The sequence below is a fragment of the Aythya marila genome, assembly GCF_965140915.1.
Source record: "Aythya marila genome assembly, chromosome: Z".
Taxonomy (NCBI): Eukaryota; Metazoa; Chordata; class Aves; order Anseriformes; family Anatidae; genus Aythya; species Aythya marila.
Genome location: NC_139080.1, coordinates 5,504,527 through 5,532,246, shown reverse-complemented (window position 1 = coordinate 5,532,246; position 27,720 = coordinate 5,504,527). Strand labels below are relative to the sequence as shown.

Sequence of the window (27,720 nt, the reverse complement as noted above, 5' to 3'; positions counted from 1 at the left end):
ATTGTTGCCCTGCTTGAGGGTACAGTCTAAGAATCTACAAGGTGTATTAGAAGTTACCTCAATTGAAAAGGAAAACAAGTAATTATTCCATTTGTTAGTATTCCTCTTCCCCTAAATTGCAATGAATTCTGTACTTTTTTCATCACTTCTAATCATAGAACGGCTTGGGTTGGAAAGGACCTTAAAAATCATTTAATTCTAACCCTCCTGCTATGGGTAGAGATGCCACCCACTAAACCTTGTTGCCCAGGGCCTCATCCAGCTTCTAGGGATGGAGCATCCACAGCTTTTCTGGGCAAGCCATGCCAGGGCCTCACCGCCCTCTGAGTGAAGAATTTCCTCCTAACATCTAACCGAACTCTCCTCTCTTTGAGTCTAAAGCCATTTCCCCTTGTCCTGTCATTGTCTGCATGAGTAAAAAGTTGCTCTCCATCTCTTCTATAAGCCCCTTTTAAGTATTGGAAGGCTGCAATGAGGTCTCCCTGGAGCCTTCTCTTCTTCAGGGTGAACAAATGTAGAGTTTCTCTCAGGTATTTAGATTTCACTGCTTGCTAGTAATTCAAAACAAATATAGCTGCCATAATGAGTAGTCTAAATATACCTTATGGAAATACAGTAGAATTTTTAGCATGCACAAAGTAAACTGTGGTTTATTTCTTTTTTTCCTCTTTCTCTTACCTCCTTTTTTCTATAGAGGAAGTCTAGAGGGAAAAAGAGAACAGAAGAGTTACAAAGCTCTCTTGGAAGACCCCATGCTGAAGTTCTCAGGACTGTACCAAGAAACTTGCTCTGATTTGTATGTAACTTGTCAGGTGTTTGCAGAAGGGAAGCCTCTTGCTCTTCCAGTTAGAACTTCCTATAAAGCTTTTAGCACTAGATGGAAGTAAGTGACTGCCTTTTGTTTCATATATCTTAGTTACTGGGACATCATATTCTATAAGTAATTGTGCGGGTTTTGTTTGTCAGAAAAAAATATATATTTTTTTGTCTTTTTCAAGTAACTTATGTTTCAAGTCTCTATATAGTTATTAGCTGTTGCCCTGACAACAAAAGCAATTTTTTTTGTGTGTAATGGGTAAGAAAAAATTAAGTTGTGTATTTGGGCATGGTTCATTAATGTAATAACTTTCTTGAGGCCTGGACTAGCACACTCTACGCTGTTTACTGGATAGACTGATCTTGGGCACTTAGCTGTAAAGTTCAGGAACTTTTCCTTTGGTTGATGGCCTTTTAATCATACATGAACATAGTGACTCAAGACAACACTTAAGTGTTTGAATAACTAAAGCCCATGGGTAAATTGTCAGTCTGTCATTAGAAGTTCATAGTCTGAGGAGAATTTGTATTCTGTAAACTACTGTAGGGTAACTTGAATTCTGAGGTTTTATGACTAATAAAAACTGTTTCTCTGCAGCTGGAATGAATGGCTGAAACTTCCTGTGAAGTATCCAGACTTACCTCGCAATGCACAGGTGGCTCTAACCATCTGGGATGTATATGGACCTGGTAAAGCAGTTCCTGTGGGAGGAACAACAGTCTCGCTCTTTGGGAAATATGGGTAAAATATATATATGCTTTATATATATATCTATGTGAGTGTGTATAAAATCAGATTTACTCTATTCCTTCTTCCTTCCCTCCACTGTAGCTTCATATGTGCTATGGTTTTGAAAAAATAGTTTCTCATGTAAAAAGCCAAAGCTTAGGCTTTTTAAAAATACCACTTTGTATGTATTTTTAATGAATTAATTCCAGTTCTGATTACTTGACATGATTTGTTTAATTGCCTTATGATTTGTCTGTTAATGCAGCTGTTAATTATCTATAAGAAACAACATGTAATGCAGGAAATAAGGAATTTTCAAAATTAATAATCTGTATGATTTCGTAGAGAGCAAGGTTGGTACATTTGCAGATAATATGCAGCTGGAAAGGATTACAAGTACACTGGAAAGTGGCAGGACACCAAAAGGATCTCGACTAAGTACAAAGGGGACTGAAAAATATAGGATACAGTTTAAGGATACTGTGTGCAATTGATATCAATTAAGGATACATTGTGTAATTAATTGTATTCAAATCCGGAGTAGAGAAAATAGAGAGTACCTACAAAGAAAACTGGAAAAAAATGTGTTTTAGAGTGTATCTTTAATTTACACGATTCATTCATGATGTTGTGAAATATGCAACAATATTAAATATATAAACAGTTCACAAGTATGCACATCAGGGACAAGGTTATATCCTTCTGCTTCTTATTTGTCTCCTCTGTGGGAATGTGTCCAGTTCTATGTAATTTCAGACAAGTTTCTGGCAGCTGGGAGCCCAAGGGAGTCCATATCACTGGACATATAGGAAATAAGTGTAATGGAGGAGGAGTAAGGACAGGTGGGGCTGAAGAAAAGTCTGGGAACACTTTGCTACTGTGTAGGTAGTGTTGGAAAAGGGGGAGAAGTAACCTTGGTGTCTTGTGCATGGGTAAGGAGTAATGAAGCTAAGCTGAGCAAGGGCAAGTTTAGGTTGGTGATAGGAAATGGTTGGCACTAAGAAGACTGTCCTAGTGGTAGTGAATGTAGAAAATCTCTGTAGAGGGAGGTTGCATCTCTGTCATTGAAGATTTTCCTTTGACAAAAAAATTGGCATTGTCTTAGGGCAGAAAATTAAACTGGATCAATTGGACTGTGGCCTGAAGATTGCTGGTAGTTTTTTAAAATATTAAAGTGTAATTCCTGAAAAAGATAGTATTTTATAAATTACATTTATTTCCAGAGCGTGGGGGATGGACAGAAATAACTATTTCATTTTTTTTATTGGATTGTAAATGGTAACCCCTGCAGTAGTATTCAACAATGTGTGAGTTTAAGGTGAGATGGTCCTTCTAGTCAGTGTTTCTTAATAATTTTTAATCTATGATGATTCAAAGTGGTATATCCCTGAAGATGTTAGTCAGTTTATGAGCTCTTATTTAAAAAATATTGCACCCAATTTGTTGGGGCACCTTTTATAGGTGAATTGGTACAAATATGCAAGGGAAACAGGGTTTTGAATAGAAGAGGTGTGGTGAATTTCCATGCAAAGTTCTGCTCACTGCACAATTTCAATTATCAATTCAATTTCAGGCATAGATGGAGAAAATGGTATGGTGAGGGTTGTGTTGTGTTTTTTTTTTTTTTTTTTTTTTCAGCTGAGAAAGCTGCTTTTTATCAGTTGACCTTCAGATGAAACTTACATTTTATAGTTTAATTTTTTTAGGTGGACCTAAAGTCAATATTGTAATTTGCAAGTCAAGAGGAATTCTTTCTGCTTCATTACAAATAATAAAACTATGAAGGTCAGGCTCTCTCTTCAGTTCAGGTTTGTACCACCCCATTGACTTTGGGAATTATCCATTTTTCTTCCACTTGCCAAATAAGTTACCTCAGATTTACTCATTTTCTTTCAAACTTCATGTGCCAATAAAAATGAAGGCCACAGAGGGGATAAGGTGCTAGGCACTTCTACAGTTCAGTTAACTTATGCATGGTAATACATGTTTGTAGGTTTGGCAGAGGAATCCTATTCATTTTTGTGCAGCTGCCACTGTACTTTGATTCCTGACAGTTGTGTTTTCAATTTGCTGAAGTGATCCCACATTTTTCTTTGCAGTATGTTTCGTCAAGGAATGCATGATCTGAAAGTCTGGCCCAACGTAGAAGCTGATGGCTCAGAGCCCACCAGAACTCCTGGGAGAACCAGCAGCACAGTTTCTGAGGATCAAATGAGCCGCTTGGCAAAGGTAGTAGAATAGCAACCTTTAAGATGTACATGGAAAGTTTGAACTATCATTGGAGCAAAATTAGACTATAATAACGATAAACTTCTTGTGTTTTCTCACATGAAAATTACCTTACTTTGATTTAGGTATTTTATAGGGTTTACACAAATGGATAAAGTCCCTTGCTACAAAGATTCCTTAAATTAACACATAAATGCATTGAACAGCATAAGAAACTTGTGATATATGTAGCATTCTGTTGTAGCGACTTAAAATCCTTATTCTTTGTGAAAAATTAAAATATCAATGCACCTTGAAAATGCTCAGAAACAGAACTCTATCCAGTTCAAGAGGAGTAGCTCCTGAGAGTAGCTTGTGAGGACACTAAAGTTTCCTTCAGTGGCTGTCTGGTGTACTGTTCAGGCATGTTATGATGTACCTTTGCATTAGGAAAAAAAAAAAAAAAAAGGTAGACCTGCAAAAATTAACCAAAGTTGCATTAATTTAAGATTATGCATATGTGTGCATATTAATATTTCTATTCACAGCTTGTTGGCAAACTCTATTTTTGCCATCAAAGCTACCTCTGGAATTCATAATGTGAGCTCTTGAACTTTACTAGCTGATCTCTCATTCTTCAGGTGAACTTACCTGAAGCTTGCCGGATGTCTCAGCCCTTCTTATTTAGTGTATGTACTTGCATCTTAATCTTGGCTGCCTAGTTTTCATCCTCGCCTTTGTTCAGCTCCAGGTGAAAGAAAGGTCCAGTGCCATAAATACATCAATTTGTCATCTAGAGTTCTGTCACAGAAATACACTTTGATTTACAGTCTATTTAATTAGTCTTGCTCACCTCGAATTTATAATGGAGAACTCATAAATGTTTTCTGACTTGTAGGTAGTAGGTCACTATCATGAAGAAGGTTTGTTTGTTTCAACAGTGGCTTTACAAGAACACTGAGATGCAAATATTTTTCTTCGGGAGATACAGAAGTGATGTAATTGGGTAACTTAATAGTGATTTTTTGTTGCGAGTTCCTATTAACATTGTATAGTATTCTAAAGAAAGCATGGGATGTGCAAACCTGCTTTATTCAGTAGAAGCTCAGGTGTGAGCATACGTTTCTTGAAAAGAACAACTGTAGGCTTTGGTTTGGAAAGAGGAGCAGGAAAATATGCCAGGAGGCTTTTATATACCTGACAGAGGAAAAACTTACCTTTTTCTTGGGTTAGTGTAGTTGTATATTCCTGTTCTGCTTAAGTGCATCTACTTCAAGCTTTCTACCAGCCATGGTGTCCCATTTCTTGATCCTAGCAGATTAAATCCCATCTAGCCCATGGAAGCTCTGTAGACAGACACTGAGTATCTGGACTGTTTTTGTAGTTTGTTGCATGGTTATGTGATGGCGGTGATGGGTCTCTGAGAAAGGTATTAATGTAGATCTTCATTTTCATGTTAGATTTGTTGCAAACGTGATCACACCCTATCAGCGCTTTTCTTCCCCATCATTCCTTTCTGCTCCCTACTCAAACACAAATAACTAGGTATTGCAATCTCAAAATACATGGGTCTGTTCTACCCTGTTCTTTTGAAGATGGGAAATGAGGGCCCAAAGCATTTCAGGAAGATGGGTTTCTTTCACATCCCAAATAAGTGTTCTAATGAATAGCTACTAACATAGCTGACACCATCTTCTCTTTTGAAAGCTGTTTTTTCAAGATACTAATTTCTGAAAGATATTACTGTTTTCTTCACTGGTATTTTGTGTTTCTTTGTAAAGGCATTTTATCGATAGATGCTGCTGGCTAGCAAAGCAAATAGGGTTTCTGAGTAGTGTCTGTGTAAGCTTTCATCTGTATAGCTGTTTCCATAGCAGACTAGGTTCTTGTGGTGTGTCGTTCCTAAATAGCCATTGTTTGAATACAGCCAGCTTCAGATTTTCCTTTGGCTTATCAGTTGCTGGATGCCTATTAATGCTACTGTGTGTAAAGGTGTCCGTGCAAACTGAAACACAGAACTTTTTTAAAATGTAAGTGTGGTTAAACACTGTTATAGCAGATTGCTGGGAAAGGTTTTGGAGTCCCTGTCCGTGTGTAGTTAAAACCTGACTGCACAATGTCCTGTGCAATGTGCAGTAACCCTGCTTTGAGACTAGGTAATTTCCAGAGTCCTTCCAACAGCATTCTTTGGCTTTTAAATAGAAGGCTGTGGCAGGTGAGGGTGTGCTGAGCAAAGCAGGGAGGTGGAATATTGGTGACATGCTGCTTTCCTTCTGAGTGGCAGCTTCTGTGTACTTTGGGAAATAGCAACTAAGCAGAGACCTTTCCCGTCCAGATACTATTGGGCTTTCTGATAGGCTGCTTTCAGATGCCTAAAAAGAAAAGGAGAACAAACTCTGATTTGCTGTAAGTCTTCATTGATCTTTTTCAATGTGTAAGTTGCAATCTGAGACCTTGCTTTTGTAAGGCTTATAAAGGTAGAATTATTCAGTTGGGATAATTTCTCAAATACCTCCTTTTTGTGTTTGACCTGGTAAGTTATGCTGTATGAAAATCAGTAACTCAGTCAAGTGTTTTTATTATGTGACTGCTTAAAAAATAGGTTACTGTTTTAATGTTTCACGCATTCAAAGATCGTGTGCTTGTTGAGTGGTTTTGATATTTTGCCATGATATTTTGAGATATTAGAAGTATTGCTAAGGCACAGCTTAACTGTTTATGAGGATCTGCTGTATGTATAATTTACAGGCTTTTTTCTACAGTTTTTTTCCTCCTTATATCCCATGTTAATGTATCTGTAAAATTGAGTTTGATATTCTTTTTCTTACTTGAAACAATTTAAATGTTATCATTGTGATTTTGTATGCAGCTCACGAAGTCTCATCGGCAAGGCCACATGGTGAAAGTGGACTGGCTGGACAGGCTGACCTTTAGAGAAATAGAAATGATAAACGAGGTAGGTCATCCTCGATCAGATTTGTAATTTTCTTTTTGAATCTTGCTAATGTGGAACTCTCACATGTGTGGGAAACTAACTGGTCCTATTTTTCTTCAGTCACTGATGTATACAATTAAAGGAAAAATAATTCTTTAAGCTTCCCATCTGGACTTGACTTGGGCAATTATGGGAATAGAAAGCTCTTTTATCAACTTTTAAGTGACTTGGTATAGTGATTTGGTAAGTGATTTGGTGTAGCTTGGAGCAAATGTTGTTAGATATAACTGAATAACCTCTAGGATTTAGATCATGATGGGAAGTTTTTTGGCCATATAGACTTTCTTTGGTTTCAGACCTGTTTAACTTTATTGGTTTTGATTTTTGGGTGTTGAAGAAAAACACAAGATTTGAGTGAATTAAACAAACTCACAAACCACAACGTAACACCTGTATGAGGTGTTAAGCCTCACTGAGAAAAATGACTGCAGACTTACTAACTGATTATACTTATCTTGCACAACAGAACTCCTTTGTATTCTGCTTTGTATTCTGAGATTTTTTTTATCTTACTTTAATTAGAGCTAATTAATTAGAGGTCTGGGATTTTATGTTTATATTTGTGTTTTAATAACCTCTCAAGTCTTCTTGAGAACTCAGCCTATCCTGTGTTGGAAATGGGTATTTTTGTCGTCTTCCTGGTTTTTATAAAACTACATAAAATTCAACATCTCTGATTCCTAGAGCTGTGTCTTAAATGCAAAATTGCATTGTTTCTGCTGGCAAGTTGAATCCATTACGAACGTATGAAATGAGCTTGATTTGCTTGCTATCAAAGGGCATGATTTTTTTTATTAAATGTTCCCGATAGTGGTTTTATGTATAACTTCTTTGTTACCCGTCTGGATTTCAAAAATCTTAAAATTCTAAACACTTTTACTAATAAATCATTTAAAAAACACATACACAAGCAAATCTTCCTCTGAAAGTCTAAAAGCTGCAAGTCTAATTTTGGTCTAGGCTTAATTTGTCTCTTTCATTGTTTCATCTAAAGCAGTCATTTTTCATGTCTTCTGGGTTTTGACTGATGTGCATAATTACATGTAATCATTTAAAACAAAAGTCAACTGGTTATTCTTCATTGCTTCTTTGCAGGCTTTTGAATCATAATTGCAAACTACTGATTAAAACAATATGATTTTGTTACATGTGGATGTTTATTGTGAGTTGGCAATGTAAGTTAAGGAAGAATGTCAGGAAAAAGGTCTCAAGTAGTGCTATGAAATGATTAACTGAATAATTGCTTCAGCAAGTGATAATCTAATTAATCAGTTACAGCACAAAGGAAGTAGAGTAATTGCTGTACTGTGAATGCTAAAGATCGATGTTCTTTAATATGTGATACACATCTGGTGGTTCTCTTCTCAGAGGGAAAAACGAAGTTCTAATTTTATGTACCTGATGATTGAATTCCGTTGTGTCAAGTGTGATGATAAAGAATACGGAATAGTTTACTACGAAAAGGTATGTGCCTTGCAGACTTTATGGTCTTCTTTAAAAAGCAGTGTGTGCATCTGAAATAGATAATTTTTTCTGCTGAGGTGAAATATTCTGCTGCAGGATAGTAGCAGGCAGCTGTCAGTAGCAGCTGTTTATGTACATACAAATCAAATGGTATGGATGCGATGAAATTACAGAAGTTATTCATTCATGTAACAGTTCAAGATTATAGAATTTTTAAGTGAGTGATTAAAAACTTTTTTGATATATTGTTCCTCCAGTTGCCCAATGGTACTTTTAGAGTAGCTGTATGTAAAATTGTCTCATCAAGAAGAAGTGTACCTGTATTGATTTGTGATTTTATAAAATACAAGCTTTTAAAACTTCGCACAGGTGCTCAGCTTGTGAACGTTCTCTAAAATCAACAAATAAAAGTTTATACTTCGATGTTGAAAATGTTATGAAAATTAATTTAGGAGAAGACTTTTGATCAGAGTGTCTTCCATCTTTTCTTCCTGTTTACAGGAAATGTATCTCCAAAGCAATATATGAAGCTAGTAACTATTTTAATGTTCTTGCACAGAAAGTGTGTATGTAGGAATCGCTACTAAGAGGGATATCCTGCTGTCATTTTTCAGCGTCTGCAATAGGGCTTGCCAATTTGTATGTATGCATGCAAAACTTAATTGTTAAAACACCACAACTCAAGCTTCTGGAACAGCTTATTAATTTTGTTCTTCTGAAGTATCCAGAAAAATGCAATCTTTAAAAGTAGATTTCGAAACCAAAAAGATCAAGTCGTAAAGTCGTAAAAAAATCAAGTAAAGTCATAAAAAGATCAAGTCGTAAATGTTGTGAAACATTTAAGCAGTGACATCAGTATTGTGACTTAAAATTTTTTGAAACAAAGGATTAACAGTGAGCTTTACAGGCAGTATTGTGTCCTTGGCAGGCATTATCAATGCTTCTATGGACCTGTGCATTGTAGAAAGATCCACTGAGATAGAGATGACAGCATCTCTATCACTTGGCTTCAGAAAAAAAAAGAAAACTCAACAGAAATTACCTTTTAAAGTTTTCAGTATGTTTCTATTAATAAGAATTTGGAAAATTAGTGAATAAGGCAGCTGTATGGAAAAGAGAAAGTAGATGATGATAGACTGGAGTCCTGTTAAGCTTGGAGACACTATAAGTAGCATCTATTCTGAGAATTTAAAGAATGTGATTCAATATAGAAAATTATAATATGATGGAAGATAGGTTAGAATTATTTTCATGGCAGCATTACCAACTGGTCTGAAAGGTAGCACTGTGATCTAGGTAAGGTACCAGAAGGCAGTGAGAAATACAGCAATAAATTGCAAAAAAAACAGCATTAAAAACAAACAAAAAACACCTGAGAAAACACAAATCACAATCAGCTTAAGTTTTATTCTGTTGGAAATTAGTTATTTAAATTACTACATTTAATTAATTTTAAAAATTATCTTTTCCTGTTGTCATACCAAAAATGAGCATCTGATTAAGAAATTTTGCAAACCCTTGTAAAAGTTCAGTCTTGCAGACAGGATATAGAACTAAAGCAGGTGGATGCTATGTTCTGTCCCATGTAGTGGTGGCTGTCTCTGTAGCGCTTCCGGAGGCAACAGTGGTTCAACTTGGCTCTTACCAAATTCTCCAGTACACTAAAGCAAATCTGATGACCAAGCAGTGGGTTGGTGCAACTCTGAAGCTGGTTTGCAGATAAGATCAGGCTGTCTGTAGGGCCACAGACAACAAGAGGCTCAGAATGAACTTGGAGACCTTAACCAGATAAGAGGGAACACTGCTGGGTTTGGGGATGAGTACTCCATTGCAGAGCTATCTTTTATGTTTTCATGTCTTTTATTTTTTATGTCTTCTATGTTTTAAGGTGTTCTGGGTTCCAAGTAGAGAGGTGCCTTCTAAAAATGGCATCTAGAATCTTGTCCCACTGTTGTGTTTCTTGTCACAGAACCAGCAGTTAGACTTGAGTCTTCACAATTCCCTGTTTTTGATGACAGAGCTGATGTCTTAAGGCAGAAGTTATTTGTGCTTTCCTGGTGCACCTCTGGTGCTTAGAGGAAATATGCTTGATATACTGAATATACTTCTGCATCAAATACTCCAGTCTCTGGTTATGTCTCAAAGGTTTGAAGTATTTGTCCTATTTGAATGGGTCACTTGTGAATGAGCGCTTATTGACCAGAGGGAGCGTTAAGTGTTAGGTGCTTTGTTATGGCTGTGTCTGTTTCTAAAGCATTGCAGAAGAATTTAAGGCTAACATTTTAAATGAGCAAAGCTCGTGTAAAGTCCAGAAGTATCCTGTGGAGTTGAAAAAGATAAAATGTTGATACTCTGTGCCTTAGGCAGGTGTCTAGGTTAAAAACCTAGCTCAGCTTACCTGCTTACTGCTTGAGAGTCCAAGCGTTTGTTTAGCATTTGTTCTAGCAGACTGTATTTGAAAATGGGACCCATCTTCCCGAGTCTTTTTTTTTTGCCTTTTAGAATAGCTTGTTTGGTAGTGTTTCTGTAGATTTCTCTTAGAACCAGCTGTTTTAGAGGATCTTACTGTGACAAAATTCCATGGTGTTACAAAACACAAGGCAACTTAGTATGTGTCAAATTCTTCTTCAAAACCAAATAGTTATTTACTTCTTTGTGAATCAAGGAAGTATTTTTTTGGAGAGCATAATGGAACATGGTCAAAACACAAACATTTTACTAAGAATTGTTAACAAGTTTACTCTGCAGTAGGGTAAAAGCTTAAATTAAAGGAATGTGTTGTATGTGTCACAGGTGCAAACTAATGAGCATGGCTAACATGCAGCTTTGTATTGTCTTGACACTTTATATAGTTGTATGCAATATTCCTAAAACTGGTTTCTTTCCTCAACCTCCAGAAACCTACCATTATAGATGAGTTATACCTGATTTGCACACACAATTTTTTCCAGTCGTCATTATAGTCTTAAAGATATAAAAAGTGAGGGAAAGAAGACTCAGACTTGAAACATACATCTATTTCTTGACAGATTTTACTGAGGCATATTAAAAATGCATGGAACAAAATAACTATAAATTGTCTGCTCTTGTGGTGATAAAGTAATTGAATGTGTAATAGTACATATTAAAACTCAAGCTGCAGTTAGTTATAGGGGTTTGTTGTTATGAAGTAGCTTTTCAGCAAGTTCTTGACCCTTTTCTGGCAGCAGTAGGAAACTACATAAATTAATGCCTATCTTCTCAGTATTTTCATGCTTTCAATTACAGTGTACAGTATACATACCCAGGATATTGAAACTAGGTTCTGTTGTCACCTGTCTGTGACCGATAGGTGAAGAGAAGATTACTTGTCACAGTTTGGGTGATAAATTTGTTTTCAAGTGTTTACAAAGAACTAGCCTGTTAAAGAATCTCAAATTCTATCAGCTACTGCTTGATTCAGCCTTCAATTACAATGACGTAAAGTGGCAGTGGCTCTTTCCATGTTCTCTGTTAATTTTAATACAACATTCATGATGTGAAGGATAGCAGCCTTCTAGTGACAAGAGCATCATTTCTGATTCATTCAGGCAAAAGTTCCCTGTGATTTTCCAAGTGCAAATAACATCAGTATTTTTCATTAATGTGTATTCTTGCAAAGGTTCCAAATGAAACCTTTGAATAAATTGATTGCACTTCTGCATTTGGTTTAAAAGTGACACATTCCCAGAGAACCTCTTTCATGTCTTGGAAGAAAGTAGTAAAGAATAAGATAAATAGAACTTCCTTATTTATTTATACTGTGAAATTAATTTTCAGGTAAGAACTTTGTGGGTTTACAAAGCTGCAAATTTTGTTGACTTTATATAAACATTATAAACTATTTAAAGTTCTTCACTGACCTTAATGTATTGAAGTACTTCTAAAATTCTTAAGATTAATTTAAAGCAAGTGAATGCTTTTCAGTATTGTCATTGCTTTTGTTTCCTAGTTGGAAAACAACAGGTCATCTCTCCAGCTCTGGCAGTGTTAGCACATAAGGCAGTAAATAGAAGCAGATTTCCCATGAGGAAATGGTTGCTGAAGGCCTAATGTCTGCATTGGATTCTCTTACTTGAGTCTAGTTTTCCTCAAGTCCCCCAAGTTGAATGACTCTTAGCAGTTGGAGGGTATTTTTAAAACTTGAGTGTTGTAAATCAATTCTTATTACATGGGGATAATCAGGAGAGATATTTCAAAAGCATGCACCTGACCAAACTCAAAATGCAAATTGAAATTTGACTCTCAGACCTTGGTGTGGTTTAATAAGTTTATATGGTCAGGGTCACGGTGGTCCATGTGATATTCTCCAAGTATGACACAGAATTAGAGCTATGCACTAATCTAATTGGAAGGTGAGTAAAACAGCTGACTTCCTTCACAGGCAAACTATTCACAATGACCTTCTTTAAGGATTTCATAAAATAGTCAGTTTTTAACATGTTTGTAACTGCTGACAGTAATTTGACATATATGCTTTGGCAAAACTTGGCTTCCCAGCAAGTTTTGGTTGAAGCTTCTGGTTTTGTTTTCTAAAATGTAACAAAACACTAGGAAACAAAGTTTTCCTAGTACTTGAGCTTAATAGCCAGAACTTTCTAGGTTGGCTCTTCAGCATTATAAAACTGCATTTGAGCATTTGAGTAAAGGTGGATAAAGAAGACCTTATTTCTTTCAAAAGCTTACACAGGTGTATTACCAATGAGCTTGGAAATAATTATTTTTTAATACTAGTCTTGCATTTAGAGGGCACTATAAACATTTTGACACTAGTCACTGGAAAGCTTGGTGTCTTTCTAACTTCTGTATTTTTTTGTTTAAGCAGATTTCAGGCACTTAATAATTTTCATCCTAATAAGCTCTGAATTGGCAATCTCTGTCATAGGTTTTTGATTGTGGTGCTCCATTTTACAAGTCTAAAACCTTTGTCAGAATTTTTCCTTCTTTCAGCTGCCTACTTTATCTGAGTGTATTTACTGAGGCAAAGATGTAGTATCATTACTGCCTATCCCTAGAGACTCTACATGGGATATGGATGTTAAAAATGCTTCAATATGGGTTTTGAACATCTATTAGTTGTTATTGATTCCACTGCTGTGTCAAGTTTTTCCTACAGTGCTGTTGTGGGAAGGGCCCAAACTGAGGGGAAGCACTGTTTGTCTCTGGGGCATTTGTAATCCTCCACTGCTTTTAAAGGCCACATTGGATTGAAGCCTTATTACAGTTTTGATTAGGAAGATAACTAGTTACTTGATGAAACTTGGTCTGTCATCCTTTGTCACTAAATTTATTTCTTGGACAGTTTTTCCTGCCAAAACACGATTCCTTAATATTTCATTGTTTTTATGTAATTCGACTTAGTAATATTAATACTAATGTCATGATTTGAAAGCTGCTTGCAGTGAGGTCACAGAAGTGTTAGTACAGTGTGATCACTGATGTGCCTATCTCCTACTTTATTCAGTCTACTGTTTATATCAGTGCAGTAGTAGTTTTGCTATAATAGAACTACTTCAGAATTAGTATTTCTATAGAGTTAGGTTAATGTGAAGTGTCCTCTTCAGTGTGCATTTGCATACATTTTTTTGCATACATTTGGAAGAGCAGTACTGCTTATTTTGGGACTGCCATCAGCCACAGAGTGTGTGTGTATATACATATGAAACATTTAACTAGGATGGATAGATGTGTAGTTGTTGCCATTATTTTGACCATAGAGTTGTACTTAAGAAAGACATGAGAAACTAATATGGAGTTGTCTTCTTGAACATGCTTTTTTAATATTAAGAAATCTTTTACTGTAGTCAGCAACACAGAATATACATAAGTTAATAAAATACCCTTCTCCTGAAATGGTGAAGGCATTATTAATTCCTGTTTCTTGTTGTTGATAATTATTTCCTTTTTCCTCCTTGATACAAGTTCCTCAATTCTTTGAAAGTTACCTCTGAAAAATATAAAAGCAAAAGCATCCCAAGAAGCATTTGGGACTGAAAAATGAAAGAAAAAAAAAAAAAAAGGGGCTGGGCAGAAGCAAACTAAAACAAATTACCTCAAAGCATTACTGACAGAAGAGTTATGTTTAAAAAAAAAAAAAAAAATTATTTTAGTGGAAATGTCTGTTTCCCTTATAATGAAGCTGCTGAAGGCCTTAGCTTTTACCTTTGTAACGTGTATTATACTCTAAAATTAAATAAAACTAGAATAGATTCGTGTGAAATGAAGGTTTGATATTTTTGTGTTTAATATGTGTACATTCATAAAAAAAAACAAAACCAAAACACATATATACAGTGTGCATAAATATAAAAATATAGAAAATCAAAATATAAGAAACTATTTTATTTGTGATTTGAATAGATTATATGGAACATCTTTTGGCCATTAACTTTTAGTTGTTTTTTTTTTTTTTAACTAAGGCTGCATACTTCATTGAGATCTAGCAATTCTTTCCCTTCCCCATGCATCCTATTGAAACTGTGGAGAGGCAACACATTGCAGATGAAAAATAAATTAAGCTTGCTGAAGTCAGTGGGAAGATTCAGTGTTAGCGGTTGTCTTTTCGATTAAACCCTCAGGGCTTAATTTTTGAAGGTAAAATATACATTGTGATTGAGATAATAATTCCAGTAGGCACCTTATTTGCATCTTTAGTCCCTGCTTACATTTGGAAATTGGGCTACATGTTCAATTCAGCCTTTAGAATTTTTGCCATTACTTCTGTCCTGTTTGACAATGCTGGCATCAAATCTTTTCATTAGGATTCATGCCTGAAAATTATTCTGAAATAAATGAGAACAAACTTAGTTAAGTATAGTACAGCATGTATTATGCTAGTGGCTTCGTGTTTTTTTTTTTGATGACTTTTCTATTTTACTGTTTTATATTGTCTTTTAAATATTCTGTAGATCATGTCAATTAATGCTTGGTTGCATTTCTAAAATAAAACAAAACCAGTCTTCTGGATGTGACTGAAAAGCAGGGAAATGATGTTGCTGGATCTTGTCTTGTGGTGGCAGACTTTATTTTTTCTTTCTGCCAGATTCAAACAAGAAAAATTTTGCTTCTCCACTGAAACCAGCAACACCTTAGTCTTCTAAATGAAAAAATTATCAGGCATCTGCCTTACGGCTCCAGAGTAGCATGTACAGCATGAACTTCCAGAGAAGACCATACCACACTGTATGTGGAACCTGTGATAGATGGGCACAGACCTTCCTACATTGGGCTGTTTCAGAGGACCTTTATTGTTGAACTGTTTTGAAATGTTTTCTGCCATGTTGCTGCTGTTTCTAGGAAACTCTTTGTTTTTAGTGAAAGTACGGACCCTGATTTAGTTTTTCTTTGCGCTTCCAGAGGACATGAGTAATGATAACAGCAATTTTTTCCACTTGCTTGTTTGCTTCCATGGTAGTGAGTTGCCAAGATGCATCTCCTCAGATGAATTTCCATCTCTATTGTGATCTTATTTATCATCTAGCGAAAACTAACCAAAAAATCCATTTTTTCTTTTCCCCTTTATACCCACAAAACTCTGCAAGGTGTGGCTGCAAAATTTTTTACTTCAGTATGTTATATAATGCTTTAATATGACATGCTATTTTATTTTAAGAATTGGAAATATTAAGTATGCTTTTAACTTTCTGTCATTCAGGATGGTGATGAGTCTTCTCCAATTTTGACGAGCTCTGAAATTGTTAAGATTCCAGATCCACAAATGTCTATGGTAAGCATTATGTGTAAAGCGTCCATGTAAAGCAATGTGTATAACAGTACTTTGCTGAGAAGTTTTCAGAAGTGGAGTTAAGTTTGTCATATCACTCATATCACTTCTAGTTTGTAGTAGTTCAAAATTCTGTTGCAAAGATGTATTTGACCAGTTGAAAAGTATGTTGGTGTGACTTTTTTTTTTTTATTGCTGCTTCTGGTAGATTTAAAATACCAGAAGTGATTTAATGCTGGTGATGCTTCTCTTCCTTTCCATACCTAATGTGCTTGCTTCTGAAGTATAGAAAAGCAAAATAGGGGGATTGTTGGTAAAAGAGGGGAGAGGGTGGGAATATAACGTAAGAAGGAGCTGAAGAAGAGAGAAATCAAGTATAGAAGAAAGTATAGTAACTCTTGGTCACTTCATCTGTTAAAATATTTTCTCCCTACGCTCTCTTGTATGTTGTCTTTCATGTAGACAGTGCCTAAATACAGTTCTAGAAAAGATTTCCATTATTGTGGATGCCAATTCAGTGGGACTGGTATTGGCAGCTTTGGGAACCTTAATGTAAGTGGGCTTCTACTGGCAACACTTATTGAGCACTGTTTAATCTAACACTGCAAGAGCAAGTCTGACAATGCTGAAAACTGCCTTGGCTGCTGAAATCTTGTTGACACTGTGGCTCCTATTGTGGCTCCTACTGTTGCTAACATGTTATTAACAGTGGGAAAACTTTTTGAGAATGTTTTTCTTGCATACAAAGCTTTATACTGCAAACATCCTAAAAATGTTTTCAAAGCGGCTAGCACGTTTGAGTGCTGTCTAAATCACAGATGCCTTGACTGGAACACTTGCATTCTGCAGCAATTCACCAAAAGGCAACATAGGGCTTGTAAGTCAAGTGAAGTTAAATAAACTAAAACCCCAACAACCCTTACTTTTAATGAGTAAAAGAGCATATTGTTGAAGGATATCTTGTTAAACAGCAATGATGAAAAATAAACAATCCAGAAGATGCTGTAGTTTTAGATGTGAATTTTAATTGTCATGCATTATTTAAGATCCTGGTGAGTTTTTGCTAGGTGTTTTCACTTCAGTAGTAACTTTCTCTCGAGTTTAAATATTTATAAATATTGACTTACCCTCTGCATTTAGGAGAACTTAGTAGAAAGCAAACATCACAAGCTTGCTCGAAGTTTAAGAAGTGGACCTTCTGATCATGATCTGAAGCCTAATGCAGCTACACGAGATCAGCTTAATGTAAGTCATTCATCTGACGACTAAATTTGAAGTTACTAGGTAGCTTGGTATTAATACGTAGTGACAACTTCAGGGAAATGTTTCACCACAATTTAAAGAAAATCATTAATAAAGAACATTTTTTTCTTACATAGTTATATCGGTCCAACTCAGGAATGAGGAGAATGTACTTTTTTAACTATTGCTGCAGTTCTGTTTGGATAAGAACATATACCTATATGTTGGTGTTGATGGTAGTCTTAAAACTAACTGCATACGTTTTCCTACACAGCCAGTTCATTCAACATAACTGAGGAGCATCGCCACAATGGCACGAGAAATTTGTGTTGTTGGAAAGCTTTTTTATAGCTGTTTTTGTCTCATCAGTGTTTTGTCACAGTATAGTCTGTTAACTCAGTGATTATGCCTGCCTGTGTGTTTTAAACTCACTTTCTGACTGTGTGTCTAATAGATCATAGTGAGTTATCCACCAACAAAGCAGCTGACATACGAGGAACAGGATCTAGTTTGGAAATTCAGATATTACCTTACTAATCAGGAGAAGGTAAGTTGAATTATTTGAGAGGATTTATTAATGCAAGAAGCATTTCATCTGGCACTGATTTTTTTACAATGTTTTGTTCTTGCAGATACAGAGTTTGTCTTAGTTATTCAAGATTATTTTAACTTTTTCTATAGTCGTACTGATTTAAAAATTAAAGACCATAGTTCTCCTTTTCAAATCCTAGTAACTGGCTATTATTGCAGCAGTCTTTCTGCAAAACCCAAGTGACAGCTTAATATACTAGTGATGCTAATTCTCCTGAAGCAAAGTAAAATGCTTAAAAAGTAGTTGTTCATCCCTTTTCTAAAAGGGTTAATGCTACCAAAATACGTAGCAGAACACCAAAAGCCCAAGGTATATCAAAATATATAAAGTAATCACCCAGCAGTAAATATTTCTGTATAGTTGCAATGGTGGTTGAGCAGTAATCACTGACTTTACATTTTGCTTAAATATCACTCTACAATTTCAAAAGATGAAATACTTCATTATTAAAATACTATTAAAATACTTCAAATTGTATTGTCACTTATGTCAGTAAAGCTTCATAGGTCTGTGCTTATGTAAAGATAGTTTTGATCTAGTTTTGCCTTAACTTTTGATTTCTGAAATCTATTTGTTTGTCCCAGGTCTCAGTTGTTGAATTGTCCCATCTTTCATTTTAGGCCTTGACAAAATTTTTGAAGTGTGTCAATTGGGACCTACCTCAAGAGGCAAAGCAAGCACTGGAGCTACTGGGCAAATGGAAGCCAATGGATGTGGAAGATTCTCTAGAACTTCTGTCATCTCACTTCACTAATCCAACAGTTCGACGATACGCTGTTGCTAGGCTTCAGCAGGCTGATGATGAGGTATTCACTGTTTCATGAGCACATGTGGAAGTTAGCTCCAAGTTGGGCTTGGAGCAGAGAGGATTTTTTACTCTTACCAAGTACTTCAAATGTTTGCTACATTTAAGTGATAACAGCAATGGAGAAGTTTAAAACAAAAATTCACAATGATGCTCTTTAATAAAAACTCTTTATGGAGGGAAGGTTACAATATTAATTGCTATTATTGAATATTCATTGATAATTGTCTTAGCTTGAACAGTCAGTGACAGCACTTTTTTGTGAAGTTGAAAGAATCCTATGTTCTCCCTGCAAACCAGTGATAAATTTTCTCTGTTAACCTGTTAACTATGCTGAACTAAGAATATTCACTACAAGATTTCCAAACAGAACTGTCTGGTAGATTGAAGCAGTATATCATCACAAACTTTCTGAAGAAAACGAGTAGAAAAATGTATGTGGGAATAAGGTATTTCTGATTGTATACTGATTAGAATGTGATGAGATGTGATTTGTGAGTAGAGCCCACTTAATAGTTGCTAATCTTCAGTATTTTAATTATGTATTTTCTTTTCTTTTGACAGTAGAAAAAAAAAAACACAAAACTGAATGTATTGCCATAGCTCTTGAATCTTTGATAATCAATTCAGATTAAAATAGGGAGCATAAATTTCTCTAATTTTAGCAAGCCCTCTTCAATAGCCAAGGTCATACTGCTTTGTCTGTATAGAGTACCTTTTACAAAACATTTAAAGCCAGCTGAGCAAGTTGAATAGTAGAGGAAATTAATTCATTATAACCAGCAAGTGATTAAAATTCTATTATTCAGTCTTAAATAGATCAGATGCACTGGTTCATTACTAAGGATAAAAATAAATACTGTACAGAAGAGAGGAGGAAAGAAAGTGAATTCCTGGTACCACAGTCCACGTTTTGTGCTCAAGTTTCATTCTCAGAAGCCCTAAACTGGAAAGTTTATTTCGTGGATGCCAGAAGCAAGTAGGGCTTAAAGGTGTATTTTAAAGATGCATTTTCACTAAAATCCTTAACTAGCACTTAATAAATTTGAGTGAACTAGTGATGTGGTAAGTTGCTGTCTTTGGGAGTCAAACTTCATCCTAGATCAGTTTTTTTCTGTTGTATATTTGTTTCTGATGAGACTCTCTTCCAGTTCCTTATAGTCAATAAATTCTGACCAAGTTTTTCTGAGATTAAGAAATTGTGCAGCTTTGATCCTCATGATTAATTTTCCTTTTTTTTTCCCCTCCATAAGGATTTGCTGATGTATCTGCTACAACTAGTCCAGGCATTGAAATATGAAAACTTTGATGACATAAAGAATGGACTGGAACCTAGCAAGAGAGATAGTCAAGGTTCAGTGTCAGAAAGCATGACAACATCTGGAGCTAATGGTACAGAAATAGACAGGTAAGAAGCTAAGATTTCTTGTAGAAAAACAGAAATGTGTAACAAGTCTTCAAATTCTTTCCCCTTTTTAGGGACTGTTGCATATTCAGTGTTCTTATCTAATCTGAAGTGGTGACATGTTAATTTAAATAAACAAAAATCCTAACCTTTCACAGAATGTATTTACTGAGTAGAGAGAGTTTACAGAACTAACACACTCAATCTAGAAGTTGTGGCCTTTGACATTATTGTGCAGAAGGAAGGTAACTTCAGGAGGAGCAATGACATTGCTTCCTTCTGTCCTTACAGAAGGTAGGTTGCTTCCCATGAAGCAGTTTCATGAGACTCCATTTCTGAATTTCATCAAAGAATATGAATCTAAACATCTGATCAGTCTGAAATGGAAATAAATTTCTTCCTGCTCCTTCAAAAGAACATGTAGCGATAATCCTGTGAATATGAAGGAGCTGCTGGCGGCATACTTTCTATTACTTGGAATCCCAAACAAATGCTGAAATACCTGATTAATACCTGATTAAGGTGCAAACAAACTTGGTTAACAGAAGTCTCCTTCTGAGCTTTATGTGAATATGTATAACAGGTTTCCAAATTTCTAGTATTAAGCATCACTATCTAATCACTTGTGCCACTCATATGTACTCTTTATGTTACAAGGTTTCCACTGGTCTTACCACTAAGCTATAGATTAGGTGTCCTGGAATGCATGATGCAATGACACTTTGACGTCGATAGATCTGTTTGATCACATAGTAAATTTACCTGAAAGTAAAAATTTGGCATAGCAAGCATTGGATTTGTCTACTCTGGTATGTGTGATTGTATTCCAGATCTGAGTGCTTGCAGGTGTTGTGTGTAGGTAATTTAATTGGAAATGTGTTTTTAAAACAAAAACTTATACTGAAAATGTGGATTTGCTAAATTCCCGTGAATGTTTGTTTATTTTTTATGCAAGCTGGAACAAAATACTAAGATTGATGTAACCCAATGTCTTTTACAACCATAAGCTGTGTAACTAACCAGACACAGCGATCAAAGCTGTTGTTCATGCAGTTTGTTCCAAGACAGAATTGAGAGAGAGGAGGGTTGAGGGTGTTTTTTAAAGATACTTACCTTACAGTTTTCTGAATTTATTATGCTGTGGAAGTGAAATGCATTGCTGTTTTCTTGTATGTGCCCCGTCCTCCAAGCAAGAACTTAGAATCATGCCAGTTATATGCTCTCCTTTATGTAGTTCCCAGATCATGACTCCTATGCCATCTGTTTCCTCGCCACCTCTTACCTCTAAAACAAAGGAGCCTGCAGACAATGAGAACCTTGATGTAAGTTGAATGTTTTAACTTGCATTTGTGATATTTGAGACCTCCGGGACTTAATACTATTTTTACATTTTTATACATGGTTGAATTTTTATACTATATTTTGCTGAATACTTGAAGTGCTCTAAGAACATGCATGTTATTTAAATGCTTGAGAAAATAGCAATAGGTTATCTGATTTTCTCTTACAGGCTGTCTATTTATCTTCTTGGTCCCATTACCAAAAACTGGGGGACTAGGCATTGATTTTTTTGTAATACCTGTCTTTTAAAGTAGAAAATTACTGAGAAGATGATCACGTGCTGGTTAGATACTGACAACTACATGAATTTGAGGTGTTTTAAAGCCACCCTTTTTTAAATAGAAAACAGTTATCCAAGTATTTTTTTAATACCTGCAATGTGTTCTTCCTGTGCCCAGATTCTTCGGCATTTGTGCCATCATTATAGACCTTAAAGACGCTGTGACTTATATCTGCCAAGGATTTTACTCTTCTTTTAGTAGAAATTGCAGGAGGGAAAATTGCAAGGTAAAGACAATTTGGGGGAGTCTGTTTTTAATCTGATGTACAGTTGTACAGTTAATTGGTCTTTGAACAAAAGATCCATTGTCTTTGTAAATCTTCCTGTTTGGGTCTCAGGACTGCATGGAAATTAAGGCTCAAAAGGAATATCTAGGTAAAGATGTTCATATTTTTTTAGTTGGACTGTTACACCTTGGAAAAGCAGCTAAATGTTGTATATACTCTACAAATTTGTTTTTTATATTAAGATGTAAACCATCTTAATGAGTTTCAGCTCTTTTGGATGTAAAACAGGTAGCAAATCCCTTTCAGGGTTGATTCGCACACTTGGGTAATTGCATAGGAGAAAAGTAAGGTATTGTAAATAGAAAGCTAACATTGAAGGTTTATAGTTGGATAACATCATGTACTTGTGATATATTAGCAAATACGCAACCATGATATACTTTACTTAGTGTTGCTGCTGGAAATGTTTGAAGTAAAAATAAAAATAGGAGTTCAGTCATAGGTTGGATCGGATTCAGCCTTTACAAAGGAACATCTCTCAAACCTTCATGCATTTGTGTTTTTTCCTTATCTTCATCTCTATGATGTGCTCAGACTTATGTTACAATGTAATTTTGCTTTTCTTAAATCTCTTTCAGCAAGACCTTTGCACTTTCTTGATATCACGAGCATGCAAAAATTCCACATTGGCAAACTACTTATACTGGTATGTTAGAAACTATTTATTCATTCTGTATCAATATGTAATTGAAATCAAAGCTATAATGCCCAGAAGGATGCAAAGCAATAGAGAATTTGAGAATCTCAATTTCAGCCAGGATAAAGTAGTATTTTTATAACACACAGCAGAACAGAATAATCACTAAAAAGAGGACACTGATTTTTAAAGCATAAAAAGGTGTTTCTCTGTTAGACAAAGGAAGGTGATCTGTAGGGCATTAAGTATGGTGTTTGGGGGGAGAGGGGCTGATTGTATAGTTTTTATTGTATAGTCATTCACTTTGTTTCTGGTATTGAGTAGGAAATCAAGTTCATTTTCTGCACTACTTTTGTTTGCTTTGTGTTTATACTTTTGGCAGTGTTGACTAGAATATTAAAGTTACTTAAATAAGTCAAGAGCATACTTTATAAACATTCATAAAGTCGTTAATCAGATTGTGCTAATCTAATTGTTTTTTTAGATTCAATTTGTGGCTGTGTTATAAGCACAGTCATTGCAGATGTGTGCTTTCTTTAGGGGGAACTTTACTTATGAATAGTTCATGTAGGTGGTGAAGAGGTAAGATGTTGTCTCATGTAATTTAAGAATTAAATGCCTAAACTAGTCATCTGTATGCCTTCTGTACTTAATGAAATAAGCATTTTCAGATATGATCTCACTATAGGAAAGCTGAGGTGACTAGAGCTGTACTCCATGAAATGTACTCCCTGTCTGCGTGTATATGCATATAAACACACATGAGCATATACTTGTATATGTGCATGTTTTTTATAATGAACAGCTTAGGTACCTTTCATATGGTTAAAAATGACTTGATACGTATGATAATCATTTGATTTCTTTTAGATGCATATAATAATTTAAAATATCCATATGCATTAGTACATGCTTATTAGGTGAATTGGCTGTTTTAGGTGGTATAAACTTAAATTGTTCCTGTTTAAATTTAAGAACCTGTCTTGAGAGTGACCCAGTCTGTAATTTTCTTCATCAATTCTGTTGCTTTTTCAGAAATTTGAGACGTGTAATTCAGTAATTTAAATGAAAGACAATTCAAGTGCATTACTTAAATAGGGAACATTACTTACAAGGAAACTTTTGTAGGGGAAAATATGATGTTTGGCTTCAGAATAAAGATGTTAATAAATGTAGATGATTAAAATAATTGCAGGCTAAATTGGAGTGTGTAGAAGCCAAATGTTTGACTTAACTAAACTTTCTTTATAATGTTAATAAATGTTAGTGGATTATATCAACATAATAAAAATGAGCTAAGCTCTGCAACTTGTCAGAATCTACAGAATATTTAAAAGTTTCCAGAACTCCAAAGTTTGTCTTCCAACTGCAGAAGCAAACAATAGACCAATAATAAAAACAAAACAACAACAACAAAAAAAACACCACCACAGAAGAGTCAATTCATTCATTGTTTTCTTTCCAGACATCTTAATCTCAGTGACAAAATACAAATGTTGTAGCCACTGTTTGAGCTGACATAGCCATAAATCCTTGTGGCTGCTGATCAGTTGCTTGTTTCATCTATCAAGACACAATGTGCACCAAAATAATCAATGGAAAAGTACAATATCCCTTGAAAATCAAACCTCCCTGCTCATTCACTTGTCATTGTAAAGTTCTCCTATTCTTATACTTTAACAGTACCTGCAGAAATCACTGCTACTGCTTTTAACTTCACCCCCATCTGGATGTATGAGACACCTGTGTGTGTGGAGTGTTACTTCCTCCTTGTTTTAAGGTGGTTTTGAGAAACTGCCCAAATTTTTAACAAATGAAAAAGACGTGTTTCAATTAATGACACCCTTTTTTCCCCAGAAGTTTTAGTGCACAGATTTTTTTAAAATGTTTGTTTATTTTCGCTCATATTACAGCAATCTAACTCTATCACTTTAGTAAGGTAACAGTGTATAGAAAAAAGTATCAGCCAATATTTTGAAGTAATTTCTGGTTATAGATTTTCTTGAGATAATACGAATAAAATACTTTATGTGTACCTTAATGTATATAATGCACGTTTGTAAATGAAATTAGTCAAATTTGACACAAAGTTAATTTTGAATCACTTCTAGTAGACTTCTTATATCAATGTGAAAAAGAAAATTCAGATTTTTTTACATCCAAAACTTTAAATAAATAAATCATTTAGTCAGAAGTACACTAAAGCTGCAGTGAAATTTTCCAGGATATCTGTCTGTAACTTTCCGAACAGTCCAGGGATGTGCAGGTCTGTAGCTATTTACTTTCAGATGGATGTGCCTTTCTTACTTTGCCCTTTCTTTTCAGGAGGAAGGAGGTTTGAGTTATAGAGCAAGGGAGTTGTTTTTAACTTAAGCTATTGACAAGTGATTTCCTTAGTGCTCCCTTTTATGATAGCAATTTCTGGATTATCAGCTAATATTGGAACCCAGGGTATTTTGGCATTCATTTCTTAACATATAAAGCTGATGTGAAATCAGTTTAAAACTAAAATGTAACAGCCACCACCACCAAGTTAATCTATGTAGTGTTCATTTGATTCTCATCTGCTGTCAGCATTCTTTAGCACTAGCTGAAGTTATAGAAGACCCCAGATATGACGTTATTGATTGTTTACAGAAAGGCTTCTATCCATGTGAAAAGTGATCTGTAAAGGAGAAGAAACATCATTTTTTCAGCTGCAATCAAGACCTATAATCTTGTCCTATAATCATTCACCTGCAAAGAAGTTACAAGTCCAAAAAAAAGAAAAAATTAATCGCTATTGTGAAGTGTGAGCATGTTTATTGAATATGTAGAGCCACTTCTGAATCCAAATTCAGTGTTTGAAAACAGTTGCTAATCTCTACCTTTTTTTTTTTTTTTTTTAAAGTGGGGTTGTTTAGCCTGGGTAAAGCTATGAAATATATTGGTAAACAGAAGGAAGATCTGTGCACAGCTACTTTTTGTTTTTCAGTGCTGTGAACAGAAATAAGCACAAAAGTGTTTCCAAACTGCTAATTAGCACATCAAAATAAATTGACAGTAACTGTCTGGAATATTCTAGAAATGAAAACTAGATTTGAAATGTAGCCTTTGCAGAGCTATTTCAGGATCAGTACAGTTTCTTCCACTGTTGCTAATGGCAAAATAAGGAACAAGTAGGATAGGATTTTTTTTTTAAGGTGTACTTGAATAGCAAGTTTGCAGCAACAATTTTATCTCTGGGCTGTAGAGGGTAGTAGTGGAGTACTCGCTGTCCCTGTTTGGAATGTTCTTGTGATTCAGACTTCTGTCCTGTCTAAGTGATGTTTGACTGCTTCAAGTGAAGCACCTCAAACTTTTATAGGCTGCCCTATCCAAATGGGTATTTAAGACTAAGCGATTTTGAAGAGCTCAGCTAGTATTATTCAAAGAACAACTTTATTTTGAACAACTTTATTTTTAGCTCCAAGTGTATAATACGGGACTGCAGTATTTCACTCAGATTACACAGCGCCAGAGTACAATATAACTTGAATTGTTTCTGTGCTGCAGGTATGTAATAGTGGAATGTGAAGACCAAGACACTCAGCAGAGGGACCCAAAGACTCATGAAATGTACTTAAATGTGATGAGAAGATTTAGTCAGGCTTTGCTAAAGGTAATGCCTCTGTGTAAGGAAAATACTTGGTGATTCTTTTCTTTCAAAAAGACACAAGTGTCTAGATAGAGGACAGCTTATCATATCATGTATTGAAATTTAGAAAGCTTCTACTTCAGTTTGTATTTTCAGTGATTGTGGTAAAGCAAAGAACAACAATCAAGAACATTTTTCTCTGTCTTATTTATTGCTCCCGTTAACATGCTGATTCTGAAATCCTATGCCTTGTATGATCAGCCTAGTTCATTTTTAATTTCTTTATTAGAAATCTACCAGTGCAAATTTAGACAAGAGGCCTGTCTTTTGAATCCAAAAGCTGTGTTGCTCTGTGTGCCAACAGCAAAGGGTGCTGTAGTAACAGGAGAAAAAAAGCAAAAACAGACTGAAATTCATAAAAGCTTTTTTATTTTATAATTTTATAGTAGATGCACTAAAATCAAGCAGGACTGTGAATCTTATACTTCACATTAATTCCCATTTTAGGAAAGCTACTCAACACTTTATATAAAGTATTTCATGTGCTTGTTGTTGTTACTTTATTTTGGTTGTGTGAGCATTTTTTTTTTCCTGCATGAATGTTCATATTTGAAATTGTTGAATCAAATTGAAGTGAACTGATAGGTCAGATAATTGATTGTCAGCTCCAATGATTCTGACCGCGCTTTACAGAAAACATCTTTTGAATTGGGAGGAAATAGATCTTTATTCACGTACAATTTAAAAGCCCAAAGATGTAAGAATAAAGAATAAAATATTTCTAAGTAAAATAATTATGGAACAAATAACTAATTTTGTTTCTTTTAATTCATTCAGGGTGATAAATCTGTCAGGGTGATGCGTTCATTGTTGGCAGCCCAGCAGACGTTTGTAGATCGCTTGGTTCATGTAATGAAAGCAGTGCAGCGTGAAAGCGGGAATCGTAAGAAAAAGGTAAATAAAGCACTGGAACACTTACATTGTCAAATTCTTCCCAGAAATGAATGTTACCCTTTCGCTAAAAATTCTTACTACTTATATGTATAACAGATGTCTGTCTATCCTATAACAATTTTAGTTAATTTTAAAGAACCCTAAGAAGGGATTAGATGGGTTAAAGTTACTAAATGTTCTGAAACTTCAGAAATGGAAAAGGAAAAGAGGCCTTCAGAAATGTCTCAGGGTATTTTTGCTAAAGTAAAGTATAGAAATCATTGAAGAAGTAGTGATTTGAGGGTGAGCAAGTTGCAGAAGATTGGAGAAGGGAGCAGAACTTGTGATATGAGGATCATCACAGAGTCATGTAACAGCTGAAGTTGGAAGGCACTTCTGAAGGTCATTTTGTCCTACCTTCCTGCAAGTCTCCCTACAGCAGCTTGCCCAAGGCTGCTGTCCCGTCACTGGGCACCTTTGTAAAGAGCCTGACTCTACGTTCTTTGCGCTCTTCAGTCGCGTATTTATATACATGGATTAAAATCTCCCCTGAGCTTCTCTGGGACTCAGAAATCCCAGCTCTCTCAGCCTTTCTTCCTAGGAAAGGTTCTCCAGTCTACTGATGATT

The 27,720-nt window shown here is 35.3% G+C and overlaps 1 protein-coding gene across 2 annotated transcripts in view; it reads left to right on the top strand.

Moving 5' to 3' along the window:
• The window catches only part of PIK3C3 (phosphatidylinositol 3-kinase catalytic subunit type 3), a 71,534-nt gene that overhangs the window by 1,346 nt on the left and 42,468 nt on the right, over positions 1-27,720 (top strand). Inside the window, exons 2-16 of one of the 2 annotated variants that reach the window (XM_082784402.1) lie at positions 695-883; positions 1,415-1,558; positions 3,646-3,775; positions 6,624-6,710; positions 8,118-8,213; positions 15,886-15,957; positions 16,417-16,506; positions 17,095-17,199; positions 17,651-17,743; positions 18,409-18,594; positions 19,847-20,001; positions 21,233-21,320; positions 22,485-22,552; positions 26,078-26,183; positions 26,997-27,113. In XM_082784402.1, the coding sequence (XP_082640528.1) occupies positions 695-883; positions 1,415-1,558; positions 3,646-3,775; positions 6,624-6,710; positions 8,118-8,213; positions 15,886-15,957; positions 16,417-16,506; positions 17,095-17,199; positions 17,651-17,743; positions 18,409-18,594; positions 19,847-20,001; positions 21,233-21,320; positions 22,485-22,552; positions 26,078-26,183; positions 26,997-27,113 (1,726 nt within the window). The remainder of the gene's footprint in view (positions 1-694; positions 884-1,414; positions 1,559-3,645; positions 3,776-6,623; positions 6,711-8,117; positions 8,214-15,885; positions 15,958-16,416; positions 16,507-17,094; positions 17,200-17,650; positions 17,744-18,408; positions 18,595-19,846; positions 20,002-21,232; positions 21,321-22,484; positions 22,553-26,077; positions 26,184-26,996; positions 27,114-27,720) is intronic. The other variant, XM_082784403.1, reaches the window with a different exon arrangement.